The sequence below is a fragment of the Sminthopsis crassicaudata genome, chromosome 5 (genome assembly GCF_048593235.1).
Source record: "Sminthopsis crassicaudata isolate SCR6 chromosome 5, ASM4859323v1, whole genome shotgun sequence".
NCBI classification, from domain to species: Eukaryota; Metazoa; Chordata; class Mammalia; order Dasyuromorphia; family Dasyuridae; genus Sminthopsis; species Sminthopsis crassicaudata.
This window is the reverse complement of record NC_133621.1, coordinates 305,295,741-305,321,785: the sequence shown is the minus strand read 5'-3', so window position 1 is coordinate 305,321,785 and position 26,045 is coordinate 305,295,741. Positions and strand designations below refer to the sequence as shown.

The window sequence follows — 26,045 nt, the reverse complement described above, 5'->3', positions numbered from 1 at the left end:
TCCTGGGTAAGTCTCTTAGCCCCGATTGCCTCAAAAAAGTCAAGGCAGGCTTCTTTACAGGTCTAAAATATATATTCAATTTTTTTGTTCATTTTGCTAATCTGCTTCTCTCGTCTTTTAGCCTTTATAGTCAAGGGAGAAGGGAGGGATATATTTTGAAATGAAGCTAATATAAAATGTAAATTTTTTTGAAGAGTTAAGGGAAGGGGACAGCTAAATGGCATAGGGGATAGAGTCCTGGCCCTGGAGTCAGGAGGACCCCAGTTCAAATCTGGTCTCAGACACTTTAACACTTCCTGGCTTTGTGACCCTGAGCAAGTCACTTAACTCCAATTGCCTCAAGGAGGGGGAAAGAGTTAAGGGAAGGGGACACTTAAATGGCATAGAGGATAGAGCCCTGGCCCTGGAGTACTGGCTGTATGACCCTGGGCACCTAACCCCAATTGCTCCAACCCTCCTTACCCCCAAACAAAATCAAGGGAAAGAGAACGACGGATGGGAAAGAACTGGAACCAAAGAACAGGGCTTTCTGTGTCTCCTCGAGAATAGCTAGGTCACGCAGGGCCCTCCCTGACCTCTGGGGTCCTGTGTGTGGAAAGAGAAGCCTGTGGATACTGGATCGCAGAGGGCCTCTGCGGGGTTGGGCAGAATGGATGGTCTGGGAGCCCCAAGAAAGGGAAGCAGCTCCGGCAGGAGCCAGTTGGGATCAGCTGAGAATGAGACATCTCTCCCTTCAACTGGGGTGAGCCGTCTGCTGGCTCGGGGGAATCCCATCGCTCCTACGTGCCCGGTGTTTAGGAGCTTTTATGGACAGGATGAGTCAGAAATGACCCCCTTGGACCTGAGGCCGGAGTCCCGGCAGACCCCTCGGAACTGGCTCTCAGGATGGCCGGCAGGAGCCAGGTTGGGCAAGCATTGACTGGAAGAGATGGGGAAAGGTTTGGAGGTGTTCGGATTGTGTTCACGTACTTCAAGGGTTGTCACAGGGAAAGGAGATGATTCGCCTTGTTCACCTTCGGATCTAGGAACAATAGAATGTGGAGGGAGATCGATTTTGGCCTGATTTTGCAACAAGAGCTGTTCCTGAGCCACCTTGAATGGTAGTGACCTCCCCGTTGTCACTGGAGATCTTCAAGCAGAGATTGAATGACCACTTTGAGAATCCTAGATGTTGCAGAGAATCCTGCCCCGGGTCTGGGCTGGACCAGAACCCTCTGGGGCTGTTTTCTGCTTGAAGAGTCAGTGACACTGTGTTCTTGCATTCAGCCAGTGGGGGGGGGGGGCAATGTGCCTGTCAGATCAGTGCCACTCCCTTGTCCTTTCCCATGAATACTTTGGACTGGGGGAGGAGGAGGCTAAAGAGGAAGTGACAAGGCACCAAACAGAAATAGGTCCTTAGGCCTGTTTCTAAATCGGGGGTGGATGGGACTGGGGAGATGGAAGGGGTGGGCACTGCAGTGTCGGGGTGCCCATTCATGTCTCTGGCAGCCTATTCGTAAAAACCCAGTGCAGGTATTACTTCCGCCATTAGTAAATGACACCGAGGCTCTGTCCAAAGTCAAAGGTGGACTCTGACTCCTACTCTGATGGCTCCAGGCCCACTGCATCCCACTAGGCCGGGACCAGTCCGCCCTCGCTGCCTGAGCTGTCCAGGAGAAAACATCTGACAAATCATTTACACTAAGGTGACTTAGGAGCTGCTACTGGCAGACAAAAAGGAGTCTTCCCAAGCTGCCCCCACCCACTAAAGGCAGCCCTGATCTCTGTCCCTGGGACTCCTTGTACCTCCCTGTTCCTCCTCCAGGGCACAAACTCTCCCTCAAGGGATTTGCTAGAAGGTCAGGCCTGAGGAAGCAGGGTTCAGCCCCAGGCAGAAGTGGGAACTTTGGGCTGTTTCCCCTCAGAGAAAGGAAGAGTCCTGGGGCTGCGCTGGGGTTGGTGAGCAATATGTGGAGAGGTGTTTGATGCACAAGTATGGTGTGAACCTCAGAGGAAGTAGGGCAGGAGCACTCAGAAACGGCAGTGGGGAGAAAGCGGCATGGGGATTCCCTCCCGGCCTGGGGTGTTGGGGCTGAGGAGATACCCCCGGTGCTGGAGAAGGTGGTTGGGGTGCAGTGTCTCCCAGCAGGAGCCAGGTTCCTAAGAGAGCTAAAAAAAAATGGGGACTGGGGGCGGGGCAAGAAGCTGCAGAGTCCCAGAGCACAATCCAGGCTAGGGAGGGAAACGGCTGAGAGATTGGGCTGCAAAGGAGAAGGGCTTAGGAGAGAACATTTCTGCTGCAGAGGAGGCTCCCAAGTCCAGCTCCAGCCTCCGGCCGATCCCCACTGATGCCCTTGGTGCTTGTAGGATACCAGATTTAGAGCTGGAAGGAACTTGAGCGGCCATCAAGTCCAAATCTTCCATTTGGCAGATGGGGAAACTGAGGCAGAGGGATTGAAGTCTCCAGCGCACAAGTGTCTGAGCTAAGATTTGAATACAGGCTTTCTTGGCACTTTCTCCATCCACTCTGCCATGCTGCTTCCAGGGGGTGGTCAGGGAAGATTCCCATCTATTCCTCCTCCTGGATTTCATGGCAGAACCCAGAGGCTGCTGAGTAGGAAGGAGATGTCAGCTTTTCTGGCCTCGTCCTGCCACCTGCCGGCCAGTTTGGAAATTGCAGCCCACTTGGGGGCTTCTCAAAGAAGGCTTTGGTCCTGGGCCTGCCTTCTTCCAGGGGCCTGTTCCCCAGGATGGAGCCCCCGTGGGCTCACAGGAGCAGAGCTGGGGGGGGCGGGGGCTGGGTAAGCTGTACCCTGCCCGCCCGGGGCCGCAGCCTCTGGCCACCACCGCCCTTGTGCTTGCTCTCCCGCTTGCAGTGGGGTCCCGAACCCCTTAAAAGCCAAAGTCCTCAACTTTCCTTTGGCCCAGAGATGCTGCTCCTGGGCCCGTCTCCCAAGGAGCTGGAAAAAAACGAGGATAAAGATGCTCGAGCGCACAATATTTACAGTTTCTGCTATAACAACCGGGAATGAGGGGGTTGCCATCCACTGGGGAATGGCTAAACAAATTACAGCAAGTGGAGGTAATGGGATATTATTGTGCCATTAGAAAATGAAAAAGAGGCTCCGAGGAAAGTGGATTCCCACACACTGAGGCAGAGCGAAGCTGCGGAGAGAGCCACAGGGAAAACAGCCAGAAGCCCACACGGTGCTCGGTGCCAGCGATGATCCCAGAGACCCCGGACCCAGCACCCGGACCGGCTCCTCCCACCAGAGACAGGCTGGGCCAAAAGGCAGACGGACACTTCTGGACCCGGGCTGGGTAGCGCTTGTACATGAAGTCAGACTTCGGTGGGGTTTTTCTCTAAAATGAATGCATGGATAACATACACATTGGATTGCTTGCCGTCTAGGGGAGGGGGTGGGGTGGGGAGCAGAAAATCTGAAACATGAGGATATGCAGGGATCAGTGACGAAAAATTATCCGTGTGTGTTTTGAAAATAAAAAGCTTTTAAGAAAATTGTTTAATGGAGAGGAGAGATGTGAGAGGGCCAGAAAAAGATGCTTGTTACTCAGGGGAACCGGGAGAGAGGGAGAGGAGGCGGAGGAGTGACCTGATCCGCCCGCTCAGTCTGAGTCACCCTGGGAGGATGCTCAGATGGTCTGTGCGCGCCTCCTCGGGGACCGTCCCGGGCAGGAAGTCTTCCCTCGCATCCTCACCGCTTAGCCCAGGGACCGGTGCCGGCATTTAATATTTATCACCTCACAGATTACTCATCCCCACAAATCACGAGCAGCCACGCTGACCTATTTCTCTCCTCACAGGCCTTCCGTTTCCGCCGGGTGTTTGCCCCATCGCCCCCAAAGTCTCCCAGGAAGCCTTCCTCACCAAGGATCCGGAATGGTGTGCATGGGGTCATTTTTCAGCTGGGTGGTTCACTTGGAGTTTGTCTTTTTACAGATGAGGAGACTGAGGCAGCATGACTTGCTTGGGATCCCCCATGCTGTTGCAATTCCCTTCTCCAGGTCATTTTACAGATGACACGGCCCAGGGTCCCATTGCCAGTAAGATCTGCAGTCACCTTGGAACTCCTCAGCCTCCTGCCTCCAGGTATGGGGCTCTGTGCACTATGGTGCCCTCTGTATACACCCATGGCACCCCTAGCAACCTATATATGCATACATGGCACCCCCTAACTGCCCGTATATACACATGGGGTCCCCTGTCTATATATACAGGGCGACATGGCACCCCTAGCTGTCCATAAACACATGGCACCCCTAACTGCCCGTATATACACATGGGGTCCCCTAGCTATCTATATATACAGGGCAACATGGCACCCCTAGCTGCCCATAAACACATGGGGTCCCCTAGCTATCTATATATACAGGGCGACATGGCATCCCTAGCTGCCTATATATTCATATAGCAACCTCTAGCTGCCCGTATATGCATACATGGCACCCCAAGCTGCCCATACATACACATGGCAACCTTAGCTCCCTGTATATACACATAGCACTCCCTAGCAAGCTACATATGCATGCATGGCGCCCCCTAGCTGCCTATATAAATACAGGGTGACATGGTACCCCCTAGTAGCCTATATATGCATACATGGCACCCCTAGATGGCCATATATACACATGGCGCACCCTAGCGGCCTCTATATGTATAAACACAGGGTGACATAGCACCCTCTAGTGGCCTATATATATATATATATACATACATGGCATCTCTGCCTGTATATGCACATAGCACCCTCTAGCTGCCCATATATACACACGGCACCCCTTAGCTGCCTATATATACACATACATGGTACCTCCTACCTGCCCATATATTCATGTTTTTGGCATACAGTACTTAATGACATGGGATAGGGAAACATGACTGTGAAAGTTCAAGAAGGGCAGCCATTAAGATGGGCAGAATTAATGAGTGGCAGAGGCCGGCTGTTACAAGGCTGCCGCTGTCTGGGAGCCTTTCACAGTGACTCCTCACATGCCTGGAGGAGACTCTTGTGGGGGCCCAGGTCAGCTCAGAAGCCCTCTGAAACTCGGCCTCCTGATTCCTTTTCCACAAATGGTCCCTCAGAGTTAAATGTGCCCAGCTGCTCTACCTCTCCCCCGTGTGCACCAGCTTATCAATGTTCTTAAATCAGTCCCACGCGAGACCTGGTGGAGTGCCCAGAAGGGCCCCCTGTGCCACCCCGGCCGCTCTCCAGACACTGCTGCCTCACCTGGGCCAGCCCCACCTTTTCCCCAAGGCCTGGCTTGACTCCCCCCACCTCCTGACCTTGGACTTACAAGTAGTCAACATTGATCTTGTGCCATTTCACTTCCTTGGGTCTTTTGGGACTTCAAACCTCCCGAGCCTTTACTGCCTGTGATTTTCAGAGCTGATCACCCTGTTGCACCCCAACCCCCCCATAATTTTATTGTGCACTTTTGGGGAGACCACCATTGGGCTTCTGGATCTTCTGAATAAGCCACGTGTGAATTTCCCTGTAATCAGCTCCCTTAGGGACGCACTGCTGGCTCCTCATTGGGGAGCTTACACCCGGGACCCCCCAGGGACATGGAGCACCCATGGGTTGGCACTAGGAAGGGAGGAAACATCACCAGCTCCAAGTGCAGAGAAGGCGGGAGAGGGGAGTCCAGGCCAGTAGGCCTTGTGTTGGCATGGCCTCAAAGGGAAGCCTGAGCTCCCCTCTCCCATCACTGGTACTGAGCCATGTGGCAGAACCCAGCGCAAAGGCACATTTCCTCATCATGGCCACTCATTCATGTGACCACCACGTGTAGCGCTCGCTTTGTTCTTAGCCCCTTCCCCTGCAGGTCCTGCTCATTGATTTAGGTTTATTTGGGGGTAGGATGAGCTTAAACCACCAACGCTTTGCAGGCAAGACCCAGGTGCTTTTTGGGGAGCTGTCAACCGAATTCTGATGTTCCCAGAAGATCTGGAGAGAAGGCAGAATGACCCAGAGAGCAGACCTCAAGGTCCACCATGTTTGTCACATCTCTCCAGGGTGGCAGCCACAACAGCCTCTCGCACCTCTAGTGTCGACCCCTCCTCGGCTTCAGAGCCCTCCCTCGCCTCCCCTCAGGCCTAGCCATCTCTGCCTCAGGAGAGCTCTTGGCTCTTCTCCCTTCTCCTGCAGACTTCTAGGCCTGAAGGCCACCACTGGGAGTTTGGGGAGGCTCGGCCCAGCCCACGTACATGCCCTTGATGTGCCAGTGAAGCTCCACCCCCCTGCATCACCAGAGAGGGCACAGTCCACCATCTAAAACAATCTCCTTTACTACTGGATTGATGGCTTCAGTTCTTGAGGCCCACAGGGAGGCTCCAGGAGCCAGCTGGAGACAGGGCCGGGCTCTCGAGTGAAATGGAAGAGCAGAGCCAGCTGCTTCCGCCTTGCCTCTGCTGGGCCCGGCCCTCAGCAAGACGGGGTTAGTGGCTCAGGAAGGGGGCCTGGCCTGAGGGGAACAGGCAACGGGATCCGTTTTGTGCTTGGCTGAAGCGCCCTGCTTTGGGGCAGGCTGATGAAACAAGGGGCTTGGGTGGCACCGGGCCCCCCACCCCTTGCCCTTCACTTGGGCTCCCACTGGAACCTTCTCTGAAGAGGGCATGAGGCCGGAGCCCAAGCGGGGCTGCAGGGAAAGGGCAGGGGGCTGAGCAGAGAAAGGGGCCATACCCATAGCTCACACCCTCCTCCTCTTGGCAATGAAAGGGTTCAAGCTGCCTGGGACCGCGGTCCTTCTGGTGAAGGGTCTCTGGAGAGCCAAGCAGTGAGCAAAGCCAGCCCTAACAGAGGCGTCTCTGGGAGGCTCCCACGAGATCCATGGGCCTGGGGCAGTGCAATGAGGGCAAGGAAAAGAGGAAGCCGCAGTCCCAGGCTCCTGCTCCTCTTGGCCCAGCCCCCAGCAAGCAAAGTGTGGCTGAAGGAGGAACAGGAGCACTCATCTCCCGTCCCCCTCCTGCCCAGCCTGGCCTCCTGGGCCTCCCTACTTAGTCTCCTAGCCCAAAGCTCACGACTGACTAGGGCCAAGGAGGTCTGTCAGGACTGGGCGACTCTTAGTCCTCTCTTTTTTTCCAACCGGGGGTGTCCGAAAGCCAGAAAGAGCCAGGGAGACCTCAGGGGTGCCGCAGGACAGTCTGCAGGTCATCGGGCAGGGAGCCGATGACCGTGTCAATGTAGAGAGCCACCCGCCGCAGCGTCTCCTCCTTCACTGGGAGCTGGTGGGCCTGGGCCTGGATCTGGGGAAAGGGGAGGGCTCCTCAGTCTCCCCAGGCCATGACAGGCCAGCTGCCCCAGCCTGTTCTGGTCCCCCTCAGGGCTACATACTGGGGAGAAGGAGGGGAGGGAGGGATAGGGGTTAGAGGGAGGAAGGGGGAGCACTCACAAGTTTTTCTCGCAGCTTCAGAACCAGATCGACGATCTCCACCTCTGACTTGTCCTTCACCCACGTCAGGATGTTCTGCAGGGGCAGAGAGGGGGCCCTAGTAGTTTCTCCCCGGGCCTGGCCCTGCCCTCTTGGTGGCCTCTGGCCAAGGCTGGCCCATGGCCCTACACTGGGGGCTTTATTTTCCAAGATCTGCCTTCGAAGCTTCCCCATTTGCCCTGGTTCTGACCCCAGAGGCAGATCCCTTTGAAGTCACTTAGGGCCGCCCAGGCTTTTCTTTTCCAACAGAAGACACAACCTTCCTGGGGCCACCTCCTGTCCTCAGTTGTCTCCCTGTCCTGGGGTCCTCCACTGGTCTAAGAGGCCTCCTTCCAAGGAGACTCTTTGGGACTGGTTACTGAGCCACTTCTGTGAGCTGTGGCCTCTGTTTAGTCCACAGGAAAATAGGAGGGACCATCCTAGCCTCAGAGGTATCTGTATCCCATGGCTACCCCCTGCAACTCTGCCAGAGCTAGGCTTTGCTAGCTCCCCCCCCAGCCTCCTCCTGGTCCCCCCGGCCCCGTGCAGCTTCCACTCACCGCCTCGCAGATCACCTCCAGGTGCAGTGCCTCCAGCTTCTGGGTCATCTCCCTGTGTCGCTGCCGGTACCAGCCATCAAAATTTGGAGATTTGAAAAACCGCCTGCCAGGAGAAAGATGGCCACCTGAGGTTGCGCCGAGCCCACGGGCAGCTCTGGGGGGTGCCTTGGCTTCAAGAACCAGAGAGAGCAACCCTGCTGGTTATCCATAGGAGCCCAAAGGCCTCAGCTCATGGTAGCAGCTTCCTTGGCCTGCCACAGTTTATGTGCTTAGTCTCTGAGAGTGACTGTTAGGGCCTGCTCTGTGAGAGACTGGGGGAGAAGGGGGAGGGCGCCTCCTCAGTGGAGGTGGGGAGCAGAAGGCCCAGACTTGGACCCAGGCCATTTTACCTCTTCCAGCCAGTTTCCTCATCTGCAAAATGGCAATACCACCCATAGTGGCAAGCACGAAGCAGGGTTGCTGGGAGGTCACTGACAAAGTGTCCTTGTCCACCTCAGGCCTGAGGCTAGTTCTGAGAACATTCACCTCCATAGCACCCGAGAACTGCTTCTCTCTGCACTCCTCTGGTGCCTCTGATGGTGTCTTCGGGGGCTGTACACCCTAGGCTCAGGCCTCCCCCCACCCACCAACTTCTCTCCACTCTAAACAAAGGGACTGTGTTCCACCTGCCCCCCTGGTCCCACTGCGTCCTACCTGTACAGGCCGAGCCAATCACCCTTGATGACACAGGTAAGCTGGGGGCCGGCATGCTCCAGGGTCTTTAGAAAGTCATCCTGGCGGAAGGGACGGATCTGGGGGGGAGTCTGTGGCAGAGAGCAGCCGTGAGGGCTGGGCCCAGGGTTAAGGGAGGCTGAGGTAGGGCTTCCTGGGAGGCCTTGCCCGGGACACCCAAGGGCCTGCACTCACCTTCCAGGGTGTGACTGCCCTCTGCAGGGGCATCAGGCTGGCCATGTAGTGTTCCTGAGGAGAAAGGGAGCCCTGGTTAGTCAGGCCACCCCAACTGCAAGAGCTAAGCTGCTCTCTCTAGAGGCTGGGTTCCTGACACGTTACCTCTCCCATCAGAGGAGGGGGCCCTCTGAGCACCAGGGCTCTTTCTGCTTTGCTTTGTACCCCCAGAACTTCACCTAGTTCCTGGCACACAGAAAGTGCCTACATAATGCTTGCATCACTGGTCTCCCACCTGTGCCTCTCCTTCCCTCCCAGCCCAAGCCCAGTCCAGGTGCCAGTTCCTGGGATGACAATGGGCATTTGGGGATGACGGAGGTTTTCCCCCTCACCAGGGGGATGATGAAACTCTGTGTGAGCTCTAGGAGATGGCGTCGAACCAGAGCGCTCTGCACCTCGGAAGGCCGCTTCCTCTGGATGCCCTGTAGGAAGAGAATGCCCAGGATATCAACTTCCTGCTGCCAGCCTTCAGCAGAGGGACAAGGATGCTGGGGGAACAGGGGACACTCACCTTCAACAGCCTCTTAATGAGCGTTTTGTCCTTGTGCAGGTAGGTTTTGTAGGAGGTATAAAGCCCTGGGGGGTAAGAACAAAGGCCTGTCTAAGGCACTGCCGGGGCCAGCCCCCAGGCACCGAGAGGTGAGGGCAACCTGTCTCTCTGTATCCACTGGGCCAGCTAGCTTCATCCCGTCCCATCCTAGAGGCCGTGATGCCCTTCCTCACCTGGCTTGGTGTCCAGAGTCTTCAACTTGGTGAGTTTCTTCATCTTGACTTGCTTGGGGAGGTCCCCTAGAGAAACACAGGCCTGCTGTGCCAGGTCTGTCAGGGAAGGCCCAACCTGGCAGCTGGCCAGGGGACTACAACCTTTCTTCATCTGTCCCCACATCTGGGGGTCTCATGGTGGCGTGGCCTTGTTCCCTGGTCTGTGGACATGGGCAGATTGCCCTGTGGCGGCCAGGTCCCAGTGTCTGTCCCAGGCAGAGGAGGGTGGGTTCACTGGGATTCACTGGTACTCTCGGTTGCCTCCAGAACCACTGGAGAGCAAGGCCAGGGGAGGGGCTCACAGCTCTAGAGGCCCGAGACCCTCACGGAGGCCTCAGCAGGGGCTGGGTTCTGAACCTCACCTGACATTTTGAGCTCTCCGATCCGGAGGATGTGTGGCCAATGCTGAAGTGTTTTGATAAAGAAAGGATTTGTGACTCCCAGGACAACATTTGGTCTAGAGGAAGGTAGAAGGAACAGAAGGACAGAGAAAGGGAAGGATTGAATAAGAGGCAGAGGAAGACGAGGGGCTGAAGGAGCCTCACGCCATTACTGAGGGTCATCCCTGGGGCTAAGGGGCTGCAGGGCAGAGGGGGTACTCACGGGGCCTGGGTCCGGGTGGTGTACTCCTTGAACTCACTGTCGTGGATGGTGAAGTAGGGCCGGTAGTCACAGCAGAACTTGAGAGGAGTGAGACAGCTGCAGTGAGAAGGCCCTGTCAGCCCTCAGGCCGGGCCGTCGGGCCCCGCTGTGGCCCCGGGAGTCCTGGCACCAGGCCCTGGAGCACCAAGACTTGAAGAAGCCGGTGCCGGGAGTTTCTCTGACCAGGCCAGCAGAAACCCGAAAGGCTTTTCCCAATATGGTGTACCTAGTGGGCTGCCAGGGGAGCTGGGCTAGGGGCAGGCCAGCCAGAAGGGATGGCAGTCTTGGGAAGGAAAAACTCTGGAGGACTGAGCCCAAAGCAGCTTCTGGGTTCCCAGGGTAAGAACCTAGAGGATTCTGGACTCAAACCCCAGAGCACAGCCTTCAGCATAACAGCACGTGCTAAGCATCAGCCAAGGGAGGGATAGCTCAGAGTTAGGAGCAGCCTCAGAACTCATCCAGTCCTATTAGAGGCCCTGGGTGGGTGAGGGATGAGGCCAGGTGAGGGCAGATGCCATCTTAGCCACCAGCAGATCCCTGTACAGAAGCTCTCCCAAGAGTGTGTCGCACAGTACTCCTGGGACCATTTCCAAAGGGCCTTTCCCAAATGATCTTATTTGATCCTTCCACTATGTCCCCCCCACCCATGGCATGGGGTATGTGTTGATAAGGACCTGCCCCCTCCCCCCCAACGAGAATACCAGGAGAGACAGATGGCCGAAGGCCAGGCCCGGCTAAGGTCCTGGTACTCTCATCTCGGGCTGTCACCTACCTGGTCAGGGCCAGCACCATCTCTGACGAGATGGTTGGAGATGGTGCCATGACGACCAGGGGCTCCCCCAGGAGCATCAGCTCCCACAGCAGCTGGATGTGGATGAGCACAGGCTGGAAACACCTGTCAGAGAGGGCAGGACAGAGTCAGCAGCTGGGAAGGAAAGGCCTGAGCTCACAACTCCCAATGGCCTCTGATGGGCAAAACGACTGCCCGAGTCAGGGGAGGGCTAGAGTCGTGGGCACTGCTCTCCACGTGATGAGCCCTCCCTCAAGTCCAGGAGTTCTTAACTTCTCAATAGCTATTCTATTCGAATCGTATGTATTTTATTTTGCGCTTTTACCAAGTTGCTTCCCATGTGGAGTGGGCGGGCTTCTTCAGACTGACCGCCCAAGGGATCCAGGACACGTAAAGGTGGCGAGTCCTTGACCCACATGGAGTTTGTAACCTCAGCCTCTCCTCCTACAGAGTCCATCCCCAAGCTTTTGCTGGGCGGGTTTCCTGGGGCAAGGACTAGGCATGCCCTCACAGCAGGTGGATCTGTCTCAGCCTGGAGCCCTGCCGCCCCCTAGGACTTCCACTGACTCCAGGGGGGCGGTGTACTAGTGCCAGACCCATTAGTCCCATCTCTCAATGCCCTAGGCCAGGAGACAGCCCCTTCTCTCCCATCCCTAAACACGCCCTGGTCCTTCTTTCTCAGTGAAACTAGTGTCCAGAGCATGACAGCTGGATTTAAGACCTCCCAGGAAACTTCTCCTTGTACAAGGGAGAGGAAAGATGGCAAGGGTGAGGGGCCCTTCCTCTCAGCCTCCCACCTTCTTTATGGCCCAGCCCGGGGCCAAAGGTCATTGTTGAGTTGCTCCGGACAGCTCAGCTCCTTCCTTGTGACTTCTCTCTGGATCCCCTCACCACTCAGAGGCTCCTCCAAGATCAGAAAGGACCTCCTTATTGCCAAGGCCAATGATCCTAAGTCCCTTTGCCTTGCCCCCCCTTCCTGAACACATCAGGTACCATGGGAATGAATACTGGTTTAGTTTAAAACTCGCACAGGTGATTCATATTCTAAACTCTTACCTGAAAAGATCCAGCTCATTAACACTGGAGAGAACCAATGGGGCAGGAAGCAAGTTCTGGATGGAAAAAGAAAAATGGAATCAGCATTAGACCCAGGACCGCAATCCAGTCCACTGAGGTCCGGCCTGCTCTCTTCTTCCCTTCTCTTCCTCAAACTGTCCTCTCGAGCCCAGCCAGCGAGGTTTCAGCCAGGAAGAGCGGCAAGTGCCTGGCCAAGGCAGAGCAGAGAAGGCCATTTTGGATGGCGCCCAGGGCCAGCTCATGAAAAGCAATGCTTGTCACCCCCATGATCCAAGTTCTACATATGATTTGGGAAGGAGGCAGGAGACAGGGCTGCTTGATGGTATTATGTATATGTCACGTGTAAGCTTGTGGGCATACACAAACCCCGAAGGCCGGACCAGAGGCCGAGGAAAACAGCCCCCTGGGGCCTCTTACCTCCTGGTTAAACTGCTTCACAGGGCTTGACTCTAACTTGTCTACACGGGATGGGATCCGGACCTGCAAGAGTGAGGGTTCGGGTCAGAGCAGTTTCATGGGCCGACAGAGGACCGGCACGCCTCCGCCATCTCCACTGCTATGGCTACACAGAGTCCTTGATGCCCCAGGCCTGATCCTTGCTTGGTTCGGCTCCGCTCTGTGGAGACGAAGGGCATCTTTTCACTAGACTGTGGTAACCCAAACAGCAGTGCGGACTTGAATAGAAGTCTAGAGTGAGAGGGGTCCTTATTATCAAATGTGAGATCTGAACCCAGGCCTTCAGAACATTTTCTCTGCTGTCACACCAACCTTTTTGACCATCACAATGAACTTGTATTCCCAAAGCAACTCAGTCCTGGACTTGGGGATTTTGCTGGAGATGCCCGTCAAATTCCCTATTTCTGTCTGGTAAAACCTTTTTGGAATCTAATCTCTGTACAGGATGTTGTTATACTATCCCCCCTCCCCCCAAGCTTTAGAAACCTTAAATGCTAGCTTTTTATGAGTAGTAAACTTGTTATAAGGAGAAGCCCAGGTTTAGATCGTGCCTTTGATACTTACTAGCTGTGTGACTGAGGGTAAAACCTAACCTCTGTGGGCCCCAAATTCCTAACTGGTGAAATGGGGTTCCCACCACCCAGGGTTATAGTCAGGATATAGTACTTTGAAAATAGAAATAGTGCTTTTAACATGTATGGGATGGCCGGTAGGCCATCTAAGGGAGAGGGTTGGGGGAAGGAGGGGGAAAGTTGGAACAGAAGTGTTTGTAAAGGTCAATGTTGAAAAATTACTCATGCATATGTTTTATCAATAAAAAACTATAATAAAAATAATTTTAAAAAGAAAACAGAAAGATTGCTTATTATTATTCACAAATCTGATAAGTCATTGATATCTTTTGCAAAAGGTTAATAATGTTGAATCCTTGGGACCCTGCCCTACAATCCCTTCACAGCGTCAGAGGCGTTGTCCAAACCAGATTAAAACACGACTGAGAAAGAGCTCACCAATAAGCCCTACACTAGAACATCGGCAATGGGAGCGGGCACTTTTCTCAATCAATATGGGACTGGCAAGGATCACCTGTCTGGGTATGACACTAGTACTGAGCCCTTAAGTGCTTTCCGAGGGTCGCTCTGATCATGTAACAGGCCCAGGGGCCTGCCCTCTGTCCACACAGACAGCATGAGCGCATTCCCCTCCCTTTCTGAGCTCCAGGCAGGCCATGGTGGCCTTCTCTTGGTCCCCCACATGTCCCGGGTCACGCTCAGCTTCTTATTACCTGTATGACGACTCCCATCACAGGCAGATTCAGAGTCTGGCCTGGCACTGGGGGAGGCCACTGGTCAATCTCATTGCATACTGCCAAAATATATCAAGGAAGAGTTAGAAGGAGAAAGCCCAAGAAGCCAGGCAGACTCTTACTTGGTGTGGTCTTCCCTTGCCGCCCTCCCATGCCAATGGTGGGCATCTAGAGAGTGCACTGCCTGGGAGATCAGGGGGCAGCGCTCTTGAAGGGCAGTCTGAACTGACTAGCTCCCAGCTGGCCAGAGCTCTGGAAGCCAGAGGAAAGTTCAGAGAAAAGTCCCAGTCCTCCTCTCATGTTTAGACAAGGTGCCACGTTTAGACACGGTGCCAGGCAAGGCATCACAGAGAGGGCTTTTTCTAGCTATGGGTCTAGCAGCCGGGGCACCTCCCCCCCGCACACGTGCCTACCTATCCCGCTGACTGTTGGCATTTGTGGCTTACCCGCCTCCAAGCATGGAACCAGCTTCTCAAAGTACTCAGGAGCAATGAGGTTCAGCAGCGACTGGAACAAATTCACATAGGGCAGGCGGGACACCAGCACCAGCGACTGAAAGAGAGCCCCAGGGAGGGAGCTTAGTGGGGACGGGAGGCTTCTTTACGGGTGCTTCTCTCCTACAACTCTCTGTAAAAACTGGATCCAAAAGTCCTGGGGGTTGTCCTGACCCTGACTTGACAGTGTAGAGTAGAAGCTTTGTGGGATGGGGAACTGGGCATCAGACCCAACAGCAAAAAGCCTTAGATTTAAGCCCTGGGCCCTTGTGTGGGACAATCATGGAAAAGAGATGGGAGTGACTGGAACAAAAGAACAATGGGAACTTGGTCTGGAGCTGGTAGTCTTTTTTGCCTTTAAACCTAACCTGGGGCTGCATGGGGGTGGGGAAAGTAGACTGCCAACAGTGGGCTGCTGGCCTCTCCCCACATCTTGAGGCCCAGCCCATTTCTCTTCTCAGCCGGGGGAGGAACAGAGGCCATCCCTGGGCACCCAGCCTTACCTTCTGGAAGTAGCCTCTCTTCATTGCACTGTCCTTCACCTGCCTGAAGTACACGTAGCCAAACAAGTGGGCAGTCTCTCTCTGGCAAAGAGAGGTGGCCATCAGCAAGCCCCCGAGTCAGCCATTCTCCTCCTGCCCTCCCAGCCCCTCGCCCGCTGCCTTCCCTACCAACAGGGAAAGAGCTGAAGACAAGGATTGTGAGTAAGCTGTCTCCTCATGCCTTCCCCACAGCAATGTGTGGGCTGAGACTTGGAGAGGAACACCCAAGAAAGAGGTGAAAGGCTGACCTGACCCCACCTAATAGATCTGGCTTCAGGCAGCAGCAGGCCACACCAAGCAGGAAGCTGCAGGAGGGCAGGGCCACCTGCCTTCCACAGGCTTCATTCCCTCTCCTCTTCCCTCAAAGCAATTCTTGCTGAATGGACAGACAAAGGGGACTCAGAATCTGCCCTCTTGTTAATAGTGGGACCAGATGGGAGTCAGGATGTGAAAAGGGAAGGAGAAGGGACAGGAGGGGGAATTTCAGGAAGGTCTGCTTCCCAGTCCCTCAGTAGGACCAGGGGAAGCTTGAGCGGCAATAGGCCAAGCAGACGTGTCCCCAGAGCTCAGAAGAAGAGCATCATGGGGCAGTCCCTGGACTCCTGAAAGAATAGGCCCCAGTGCCAGAGTCTGACCATAACCACCCTTTCCCACTGTGAGACTTAGGCCCAGAGTAGAGAGGAGCCTAACATATGGCCAGGAAAGCTTAGAGACGGGACAGCCAAACAATTCTGTGTCTATGGCTCCTGCACCAGTTCAGTGGAGGGCCCACAGCCTCAGCCACTGAGAAAAGATACATGCCTCCCAGTCCCTATGGGCCGATCATGGCCCTGCAGGATGGCCAGAGAAGACCTTCTTAGCCTTCAGATGACTACAGGGCCCCCCTCCCTGTGGTTCATTAAACATCTGTGAGGAAGCCTACCCTCATGATATCTGCAGGAGCCAGGAGAGGGAGGCCGGAAACCTTGGCCACATCTTGGGATGGCCCACTCACCTGCAGGGTGACAGGAGCCCCTTTGTTATAGCCATCATCATCATCCATAGAGCGGGGGCTCCTCTGTCCCCCCGACTGACGCATTCGGAAGCTAAACTGGGTGTCCCCAAGGCAGCCTGAAAGAAGCAAGGTCCGACCCAGTTACCCGAGATACATGGGTGGTCCCCCTGCTAAAGCCCTAGTGCACAATATCCATGGTGGCACAGAAATGGCATGGCAATGTCCACTGCCGGGTAGGCAGCTCCAGCCAGCCCCTCTGATGCTCACGGAGAGCTCTCAGCCCCATCTCCTGGGGAGGAGTCCCAAGCACAGGACAAACTCAGTTTTAATTTGAGGAAATAAGTGGTCTGCTCCAGGCCCTGATCTCCGTGGCCTAGCACACCGTCTGTGCAAAACCCCAGGGCCCAGGACAGTGTCCCCTCTGCCCCTGTGCATTCTGCGAAGGAGCAGAGAAGGAACTCCAGAGGGTCCAAAGCTGGGACCAGGGATCACATGAGTCAAGTGGTTCCAGGAAAAGCAGAAGAAAAGGCTTCAGCTCCATGGAGAAAGTTAAATGGCTTTCACTGCCTTTCAGCAAAAAAAAAAGCTTCAGTGGTTACTTCCCTCCCTCTCTCCCTGTAACTGCTCCTCCAGCCACAGTTCAGATCCTTCTGACAATTTTTGGGGAGAAGCAGAGGTACCTACCTGAATAGGAGTCAGGAAAAGACAAGTAGCAGATGCTGGTTTTCTGTAACAGACAGGAAAACACAATGAAAACTCCAAGATGTCACTGTCTGAAGGCACATTCCAAGAGTACAGGAGACCTACCTCCTTCTCTGTCAGCCTGCAGTCATAAGGGTACACCAGCTGCAGAAGGAAACAAAATAGAACAGGCTGTAAGAATACGAGCAGGACCCTTCCTTGGCGATGAGGAGATGCATTTACGGTCCCCCCTCTGAGAGGGGGAAATGCTTACTACGGGAATCAGAGGCGTAGAAAGTGAGATGATAAATAATACCCAAAGCCACAAGACAGTCAATATTGGCTAAAGAAAAAGCCCCAATTCTGGCTTCTGACATCAGAGTTGCAGGAAGATCTTTTGTAATTGGTTTTTAGTGATAAGCCAAGCAAAAAGAGAAAAGGACCATTTCCCAGCAATAACTGGCTACACGTGTTTAAGGTGAATAAGAATTACTGGGGCCTCAGATGAAGGAATGAGGACTTTGCTGATTTGGCAAATAAGTAATCATTAAATCACCTGGAATTTCACAAGGTGAAAACGGTAATCCTGCCTCCAAAATAAAAAGCAGGAGAATGAGGTTTCTTACTTTAAAAAAAATTTATTATTCTATTTTTTTCTTGTTATGCATGTACAACATTCAATTTTTAAAAAATACATTTCCTTATGAATCACATTGGGAGAGAAAAATCAGAACAAAAGGGAAAAAACTATGAGAGAGAAAAAAGAAAAAGGAAATGGAAAAAAGTGAACATAGTACGTGTTAATCTACATTCAGTCTCCACAGTTTTATCTCTAGATGCAGATGATAGTTTCCATCCAAAGTTTATGGGGATTGCCTTGGATCACTGAAGCATTGAGAAGAATCAAATCTGTCATGGTTGATCATGCACAATCTTGCCATTGCCTTGTACATCGTATTCCTGGTTCTAGCAAGGAGGTTTTTGATCCAAGTCCTTCGTGCCTCCGGACTCTGCTGGAATCTCTGCAATTCTGGTTGGGGGGCAGCTTCCACACAGCCACATAGCCCTTGGTGGCTGGGAAGAGCAATGGTCGGCAAATACTAAAATACCCACAGGAAGACAGGGCAAAGAAAAATGAAACAAAGCCTGAAGAGAATGAAAAAGTCTTGTGACATCTTGTAAGGGTGGGCCCCAAGAGACCATGTGCCATCCGACAGGACCTCTTGCTTTTATTGGCAAGGATGTCTGATGCCTTCAAGCTGGGATGATGGAGTTGATCAGAAGAGAAGCCCTGGATGTTATGAGATACACAGAAGCTCCAACCAGGTACCTCTACTGTGAAGATTTGTTTGGTCATGAGGCCGGGGTTGAGGAAAAGAGTGAGGGAATAAACAACAAGAGCTAAAAAAAACATTAAAATGCCATATCCCTCCTTCCTTTTTTGTGTAGAAGAAAGTTACTCTCATTTTTTTTTTTTGTTGATAGTGTTGAGACATACAAAAGTGCTTTTAAAACCCTAAACCGTCATATAAATGTGTTACGTGTTATTGTTATGATTGTAATGAAGGCCCCTCCTATAGTGGAGTTTGGTATAAGGACACTAAATTTATCCAAAGTGATGAATACCATTGAATGTATCTTAAAATTTCCAATTTAGAATTATATCTCAATGAAAGATTCTAGACACATCTGGAAATATTTAGAATGCTAAATATATATATCAATGAAATATCAAATTATAGTCTTCATCAATGGCATCAAACTCAAACAGAAACAGATCTCTGCACTGACTTAGAAAACCACAAAATGACATTTATTATTATCTTATGCTTTTATTTATTTGATTGAATATTTTCCAATTACATTTTAATCTGGTTCCATGATATTGATGGAATCTAATTTTATTTTGTTTTTACTTTTTAATATTTTTATCAATGCTTTCTGTTTCTTATAAGATCAGTTAGTCTCAATCTGTCCCTTTGCCCTCCCAAGGAACAAGTTTCCCCCCCCCCCCCCCCCCGAGGCTGGGGTTAAGTGACTTGCCCAGGGTCACACAGCTAGGAAGTGTTAAGTGTCTGACACCAGATTTGAACTCTGGTCCTCCTGAATTCAAGGCCGGTGCTCTATCCACTGCGCCACCTAGTTGCCCCCCAAAAAGTATTTTTTAAAGACAAAAGAAGAAAAAATATCAGGACAATTGAGGAATACATTGAACAAGACCCAAAACACGTGCCGTGTGCAACCCCCATGACCCCTTCCCCCCTCCGCCATGCTAGAGCTCAGCTAATCTTGCTAGATTGTTATAATTGTGTTACTACATAGTGGCAACAGCTACCGTATGAAGATAAAGTGTGGATGATTCAGTTCTTCTCAACAATACAGAGTTTCAAGAGAACTGTGAAGGGCCCAAGATGAAAGCTGCTATCTACCTCCAGAGAAAGAAAGAATTGATGGGAGTCTGAATGCAGACTGAAGCTAATTTTTTGATTTTTTTGGATTTTTTGGGCCAGCATTTTCTTTTGCAACAGCTAATACAGAAATGTTTTTGCATGACTGGACACGTATAACTTAAATCAAAGTATTTGCCTTCTCAAGGAAGGAGAGAATGCAGAACTTAAAAAAAAATGTTTAAATTATATATATAAAATTAAGAAAAATTAAACAATTTTGCATCATTTTCCCCATTTACATTGCTGTGTTCATTTAGGGGATTTTCTTTTTTGACCAATTTTACTCTGTATCAGTTCATATAGGGCTTTCCATGCTTCTCCATAGTCATTATTCATATTTCTTATAGCACAGAAATAGTCCATTACAATCCCATACTATAATTTACTGATTGATTTCCCAATCAATGGGCATCTACTTTGTTTCCAATTCTTTGGATGTAGCTAGGAATTTTTTCTTAATAGATGGCTTCCTTAGGGGTATACATCTAGTAATAATGTTTTTAGTTGAAACATTATGGGGTAATTTAGTTATTTTATTTGCATGATTGGAAAGTGCTTTCCAAAACAGCTGTGCCATTTTCACAGTTCCACCAACAATGTATCAGTGTGCTTATCTTGCCGTGACCTCCCTAACACTGGGTCTCACAAATTTTTTTTTTTTGGGGGGGTTCTTTTTTGGACAACTCGCAGGGAGTGAAGTAAACACTTGGGGTGGTTTTAATCTGCATTTCTTTTAGCATTCTTGAATGCAATTGTAAATATTTTGCAGATCATTCTGTGAGAACTTTCTTTATATCCTTTGACTATCTATTCTTATTAGTTTTATGTGCATTTATTGTTTATATGTATTGGATACCAAGCCCACATTAGAGAACCAAAAAAGTTTTGCACAAACAAAATCACTGTGAGCAAAATTAGAAGGGAAGCATTGGGAAATTGGGAGACTTTGGAAAACTAATTGGGAAAAATTTTCTCTGATAAAGGTCTATTTCCAAGAGATAAGGAATCAACTCAAATTTAAAAGAGCAATTATGATAAGTAATTAAAAGTTATACTTAAGTGGTTTTCTTTCCTTTCTACAGGGAAGGGGGCTACTATGTCTGGTTTTAAAGACTAAGGTAACTTTTCACATTAACTTTGATGCAGCCATACCTCCAAAGAGATCAAAGGAGGAGGAAAGGATCCCCATATGCCAAAATAGGTATGGGGTTTTTGGTGTAGGGTGCCTGTCACCTGGGGAATGACCAAGCCAGGCTGTAAGCAAAGACAGGACGGTTTCAGAGAAACCTGGGAAGACTTGTATGAGCTGATGTAGAGGGAGAGGCACAGAACCAAGCAAACAACATGTGCCAAATGAAAAAGACAAAGGACTTAGAAAGGCTCGAGAACTCAATGCCAACTGGCAAGAATCACATAACCAAGTTGCAGAGTAAGATTGTTTCTGGCCTTGTATAACTGTGACTTTTACTTTATGAAACATATCTGTTACAAGGTTTGTCGCTAATGTTTCCACAGCTGAGGAAGGATACAGAGGGAGGGAGAAAACAATTGCTTGAGAACTGAAAAAAGTGAGATAAAGGATGAGATGCTGCAAGAGAAAAGCAAGAAAAACCAGGGCTAGCCATAAGCAGGCTAGGGATAGGAACAGACCATTGCAGCCCCTTCCACTTGGGGAGATGCAGCTCTGCAAGTCCTCCAAAGCGTGCTTCTAAACCAGCCTAGCTGTACTGTCTCCTGAAGGTAGAGAATATGTCAGCCCTCTGCAAGTTAGCTGGGGAATCCATTCATCTCTGGCCAGTCCAGGTAAGGGAAAAGGAGGAACAGTGTGAGCCCTGCTGTCACCTAGAGCTTCAACCACAGCCCAAGAGGGTTGCGATCTCTACTGTGGTCAGAACTCGGTACTTTGAAGGTTTGTCTGTCCCCAAGGCAGTGAACCAGCCAAAAAGATCATAGATACAGAGCTGGAAGGGACTTTAACCCCCTTCATTTTACCCATGGAGAGACCTGACACTCAGAGAAGGGAAGGAATCTGCTTAAGAACACACATCTCATCTGAACGAGTAAAGCTTTTATTAAAGGCTTATAAATTGAGCACTTGCTAAGTTGGGGGGAGGGGGCTAGAGAGAAAACACAGACAGTTCCTACTTTTAAGGAACTCCTATTCTAATGGGGGAAGATAACACAGAGAGCAGGAAAGGTGCCCCAGCACTTGGGAGTGACACACGGCCAGGCCATTCTTTTCCTTGCCCTTTCTCCTGTGTCAAGAAGAACTCTTCAGTGTTTTGTGTTAACTTCCAGGTCAGGGTCAGGCAGCAATCCCTTCATCAACAGTAAAGATCCCCAGGATTTGTGTGGTGTCAGCAGATACTAAATACTTTCTGGGAAGGAGTACAAACAGATCCCATACCTCTGGCGGGGTGGGGGGGTGCGGGGGTGTGCATGTGGGGTGACTCTGTGTGCACACTCCTGCTCAATTCAGGACCTTCTTCCCCTCCAGCCCAGTCCTGGTCCAGACAAGAGGGGTTCCTTCTTCCTCTCTTTCTGTTCTCTTCTGGCCCCCACTGTTCAACTTTTCCCGGATGACTTTTTTTTTTTTTTTTTTTTTAATATATGGAGAACTGGAGTGGACTTTGGTGGCCATGTCTGGCTGGCATGGTAGGAAATCCCTTTGCTAGTCCAGATGGATGTTACCCCAAAGATAAATGGGCCAAGGAGAAGGCAGGCAAGAGGCTGATGGGAGCTCGGAGGGCTGAGGACATCCCGGGGACCAGGGATCAGGAAGGAAACTACAGAGGCACTGCAAGGAGGAAGTATTTGGGTGGTTATAGGGTTTCATAAAATTGTGGTTAAGGTAGCGAAACCGCAAAAGTCTTACAAGCTTGATTTTGAATGGTCACACTCTCTGTACGCTCCTGCCTATAAGTGGGATACAAGGTAGAACAAGTCCTGAAATAGGACCTGGGGTAAAGGGAGAGATTCAGATAAAAGTGCTCTGGGCAGCTGGGGAGGGGAGAGGGAAAGGACAGAACAGAGAGCTCACTTTCACTGGGGAGGAAGGGAAGAGCTTCTGGGAGGTGACAGTAAAGAAGAGGCTGGGATGAGAACAGTGCCTTAGGAACAATAATTTTGCTAGAACATAAGAGGATGTGAAGGGAAATCATAAGAGATCTGGATGAAGGTTGACTTTCTATTTAGAGCAGAAATACTAATTATACTTTTCAAGGAATGCCAGAATTCTAAAGTAGGGCTTATGAAACTGGTGAGGAATCAGTCTCCAAATTTAGAAACTAGCTTATTTTTTTTTTTTAATTTCAGGATTTTATGTTTTTGACATGTTAAAGATGTAAAGTAATAGATTCTAAGTGTAAACAGTCATGGAGGTCCCTAGGGATCAGAAGACACTTTCGTGGGATGGAGGGGGGGAGAGCTTTGAAGGAAAGCAAGGATTCTGAGAGACAGAGATAAAGAGGAAATGCATTCCAGGCATAGCAAACAGGCAAATTAAATGAGATTTGTCTCATAGAAAATTGCATTCTGTTATGGAATATTATTGTTCCGTAAGAAATGACCAGCAAGAGGAATACAGAGAGGCCTGGAGATACTGACAGGAACTGATGCTGAGGGAAATGAGCAGGACCAGGAGATCATTGTGCACTTCAACAACAATACTGTATGAGGATGTATTCTGATGGAAGTGGATATCTTCAACATAGAGAAGAGCTAATCCAGTTCCAATTGATCAATGATGGACAGAATCCGCTACACCCAGAGAAGGAGCACTGGGAAATGAGTGTAAACTGTTTGCATTTTTGTTTTTCTTCCCAGGTTATTTTTACATTCTGAATCCAATTCTTCCTGTGCAACAAGAAATTTGGTTCTGCACACATGTATTGTATCTAAAGTATACTATAACATATTCCCCATCTAGGGGAAGGGGTAGAAGGAAGGAGGGGAAAATTTGGAACAGAAGTGAATGCAAGGGATAATGTTGTAAAAAAAAATTACCCATGCATATGCACTGTCAAAAAAATGTTATAACTATAAAATTTTTTAAAAATTAAAAAAAAAAAGAAATCTGCATTCTGATATGAAGCCTAAAACTCTCTGCTATCCCCCAAGCTCTGTATAACTGATATAAATTATCCCAGTGTACCATCCTGCACTGCCCCCATTCCCTCGAGGCCATCCTAAGCTGCCTTCCCTTGATTCCGAGACACCCGCAGTCCAATCTTCACTTGCTCTCTACTATCCTGTGATGATTCAGTCTTCATCACTCCTCACATTTCCTATCAATCCATATCAGTCCTATCTGTTCTTCCCTCCCGAGTCTCCTCTTCCTTAGAGATGAATCAGTTTGGGCTCTCAATTAGTGATGAGAGAAACTAGAGCTCATCCTCCCCCATCCCATCTCTGGGGATCTCCAAATCGAGCCCTTCTTCTCTGCTCCTAATGTTAAAAGGACCAGAGTCCAGGCTGAGAGAGCTAGTTAGCACGGTAACCTAGCAACTATGATTTGCTGAATATTACTATTTTAGAGGTGGAAGACTTTGGAAATCATCAAATTCCTATCCATGGAGGAACTCTTCAATAGGATTATTGAAAGACAACAATCCTCTTTCCAAAGGAAGGAAGGAACAAGGGAGAAACCCTTTTTTTTTTTTTTTTTTTTTTTTAAATGGAGTCCTTTTTTTCCATTAAAAGGTCTTACTAAGTTGAAATCTCTCTTGGTCTAGGGTTGTGCCTCCAGGGCCACACAAGTTCCAGCACCTAGAACAGCGCCTGGCACAAACAGCAGGCACAAAATACATGCTTAGTGAATGAAGTCCACTTGCATTCCATGCTGAAACTCTTCTACTACTTAAAGATGGCAACACGTGCCCAGGTGTGCGCTTTCCCGGATTTAACACTCACAGATTTCTCTCTTTTCTGCTCAAACTCAGTTTAAAAGATTTCAGTTTCTGTAGGAAGCTCTCTCCCACACACCCAAACCCTCACTATCAATGCAAAGGCATTTAAGCGTCTAGTTTATCCCTTGGGATACAAAGATTAAAAACCCCACAGACTCCCCAAACAGTACCGGCTCTCAAACCCCCATTCAGAGACAATGTGTGAATAACGGGGTGCATAGATATGTGTGCGTGCATACATAAGAGGGTGTACGCGCACACGCCGTGCGTACACCCACAATCCGCACACTTAAGAGCGGGAGGCAGCCCCAGAGGGAAGCGCAGGTCTCTCCCAGAGGCCTCACTAGATGCCGTCCCAGGGCGGCACTGTGCTTGCCCCGAGCCCCCGGGACAGGGCACACAGTAGGTGCCGCAAAGCTGCCTCCCCTCCCCTCCCCGGTAAACCCAGAGTACAAGCGCAGGCGCTCCAGGCCCGGAACCTCGGTGTCAGGGCTCTCCGACGGTTTCTCCAGGACGGGCCGCTCTCGCGTCCCTCCTGCATGCTGGGTCTCAGGCAGACCGCGGTGCTCCAGGACAGAAGCCATCTTCCCCACTTCCCACAATGCACCTCACCGGGCCGGCCGCCCTGACCACAGCGGTCACTAGCCGGGCCTCCTCTCCCGGGAGCGCCCGGGGATGCTCCGGCGGGGAAAGTGGAGGCAGAAGGCCGGAGAGCCAGGGATGCTGCTCCAGAGGGGAGCGAGCTCGCCCTGGGGCCCAAGCGGGAGGAGCTCTAAGGCTGCTTTCCAGAACAGACCCAGGCCACGGCCCCCTCCGCGGCCGGCCCTCCAATGGCCTCCCAGAGCCCACGGCGCTCTCCTTCCCCGGCCCCTCCGACCACGTAGGGAGCCCCTCCTCAGGGACCGGCGCGGGGCTGCAGCGGTGGGGCCCGAATCCCCTCCGTTCCCGCCCCCTCTCCCCTCTCCCGCCGCCCCGCCCCCCAGCCGCCCTCACCTCCAGGGCCTGGCCCAGTTCCAGGTCGAAGGCCACCACGCACACACACTCGAGCCAGGAGGAGAAGCGCGCCCAGGGCAGCGGCGGGCGGCGGAGCCGGCGGGTCGCGGTCGGGGTGGAGCCCGGGCTTTCGGAGGAGTCCAGGCCGGGCGGCGGCGGGCGCGGGGCAGCGCCCCACAGCGCATCCATACCGATACCGAGGCCGCCTCAGGCTCCTCCTTCAAGGCAACTCCGGGCCCGCCTCAAGCGCCGCCGTACGGCGTTGTCATGGAGACAGGGTCGCGCCGCGCGCCCCGCCTAAGGGCCTCAGTGCGCCTGTGCAGGCTCGCACCGCCCCCTCCGGTTCCGCCTCCCGCTCACGCCGGGACTGCGTCAGATAGCCATAGAGAACGACCTAGAGAGACGGCCGCGTCCTCGGGCCTGGAGTGACGCGCCTCACAGCGCGCCCTCGCCACCCCGCGGTCGGAGGAGCGTGCTGCGCGTGAAGCTCTCTTTGGAGGCAGAGAGAGGAGCCCTCCAGGGCCTAGAGCGTCGTCGGTCTCTAGATGAGGGCACTTCCGGTAACGGCCCTGCTAGGAGGCCCCGCCCAGGACGGGGCGGGAGGCGGTTGGGAGCCGAATGGGGTGCAGGTGCCTAAAATGGGGGGAGGAGAGGGATCTGTGAGGGACAGAAATGGAGTCAGTGATAGGAAGGGGAGGGGAGGGAGGAGCCAGAGAGGGGGAGGGGGAAAGGTCGGGGAGAGGAGGGGGAAGGATCGGCGAGGGGACAGAGAGGGTCAGGGGAGAGGAGGGGAGTTGAGGGGGAGGGGTTTATGAGGTGGGGTCGATGAGGGGGAGGGGAGGAGAGCGGAGGACTGGGGAGTGGGGTGACATCAGAGTGCTGGGGGGGGCGTTTGGAGGTGCCGGAACTGGCATCCTGGCTGTCCGCTGATGGCTTCAGGTGGCTGGGGTTAAGACCAATCTATAAAGCTATTATTAGTGCTCTTTAGAACCGCCCTAAGGGTCGGCCCAACCCACGTTTATTAAGCACCTACTGT

At 51.9% G+C, this 26,045-nt stretch overlaps 1 protein-coding gene across 2 annotated transcripts; it reads right to left on the bottom strand.

Moving 5' to 3' along the window:
• Positions 1-6,273: 6,273 nt before the first annotated feature.
• Positions 6,274-25,792, bottom strand: DENND6B (DENN domain containing 6B). 2 transcript variants are annotated; one of them, XM_074271987.1, is made up of 20 exons: positions 25,010-25,792; positions 16,786-16,824; positions 16,663-16,705; positions 15,979-16,094; positions 14,946-15,026; positions 14,395-14,500; positions 13,928-14,007; positions 12,604-12,666; positions 12,166-12,221; positions 11,092-11,214; positions 10,281-10,376; positions 10,040-10,134; positions 9,639-9,704; positions 9,427-9,491; positions 9,248-9,337; positions 8,877-8,930; positions 8,664-8,773; positions 7,971-8,073; positions 7,393-7,467; positions 6,274-7,246 (listed from the first exon to the last, which is right to left on the bottom strand). In XM_074271987.1, exons 1-20 carry the CDS (start codon positions 25,196-25,198, stop codon positions 7,124-7,126), a joined length of 1,773 nt encoding a protein of 590 aa, XP_074128088.1. In that variant the 5' UTR covers positions 25,199-25,792; the 3' UTR covers positions 6,274-7,123. The 2 variants fall into 2 exon arrangements, with proteins under 2 accessions (XP_074128088.1, XP_074128089.1); XM_074271988.1 differs by lacking the exon at positions 10,040-10,134 and having other exon boundaries at positions 10,281-10,357; positions 25,010-25,534.
• Positions 25,793-26,045: the final 253 nt, after the last annotated feature.

Excerpts from the sequence above, each read along its gene's own strand:
- DENND6B (XM_074271987.1), bottom strand. The coding sequence starts at position 25,198 with ATGGATGCGCTGTGGGGCGCTGCCCCGCGCCCGCCGCCGCCCGGCCTG. Across the intron at positions 10,135-10,280 it reads ACCACCCGGACCCAGGCCCC|ACCAAATGTTGTCCTGGGAG; the intron begins GTGAGTACCCCC and ends ACCTTCCTCTAG. Across the intron at positions 9,492-9,638 it reads GACTCTGGACACCAAGCCAG|GGCTTTATACCTCCTACAAA; the intron begins GTGAGGAAGGGC and ends CTTACCCCCCAG.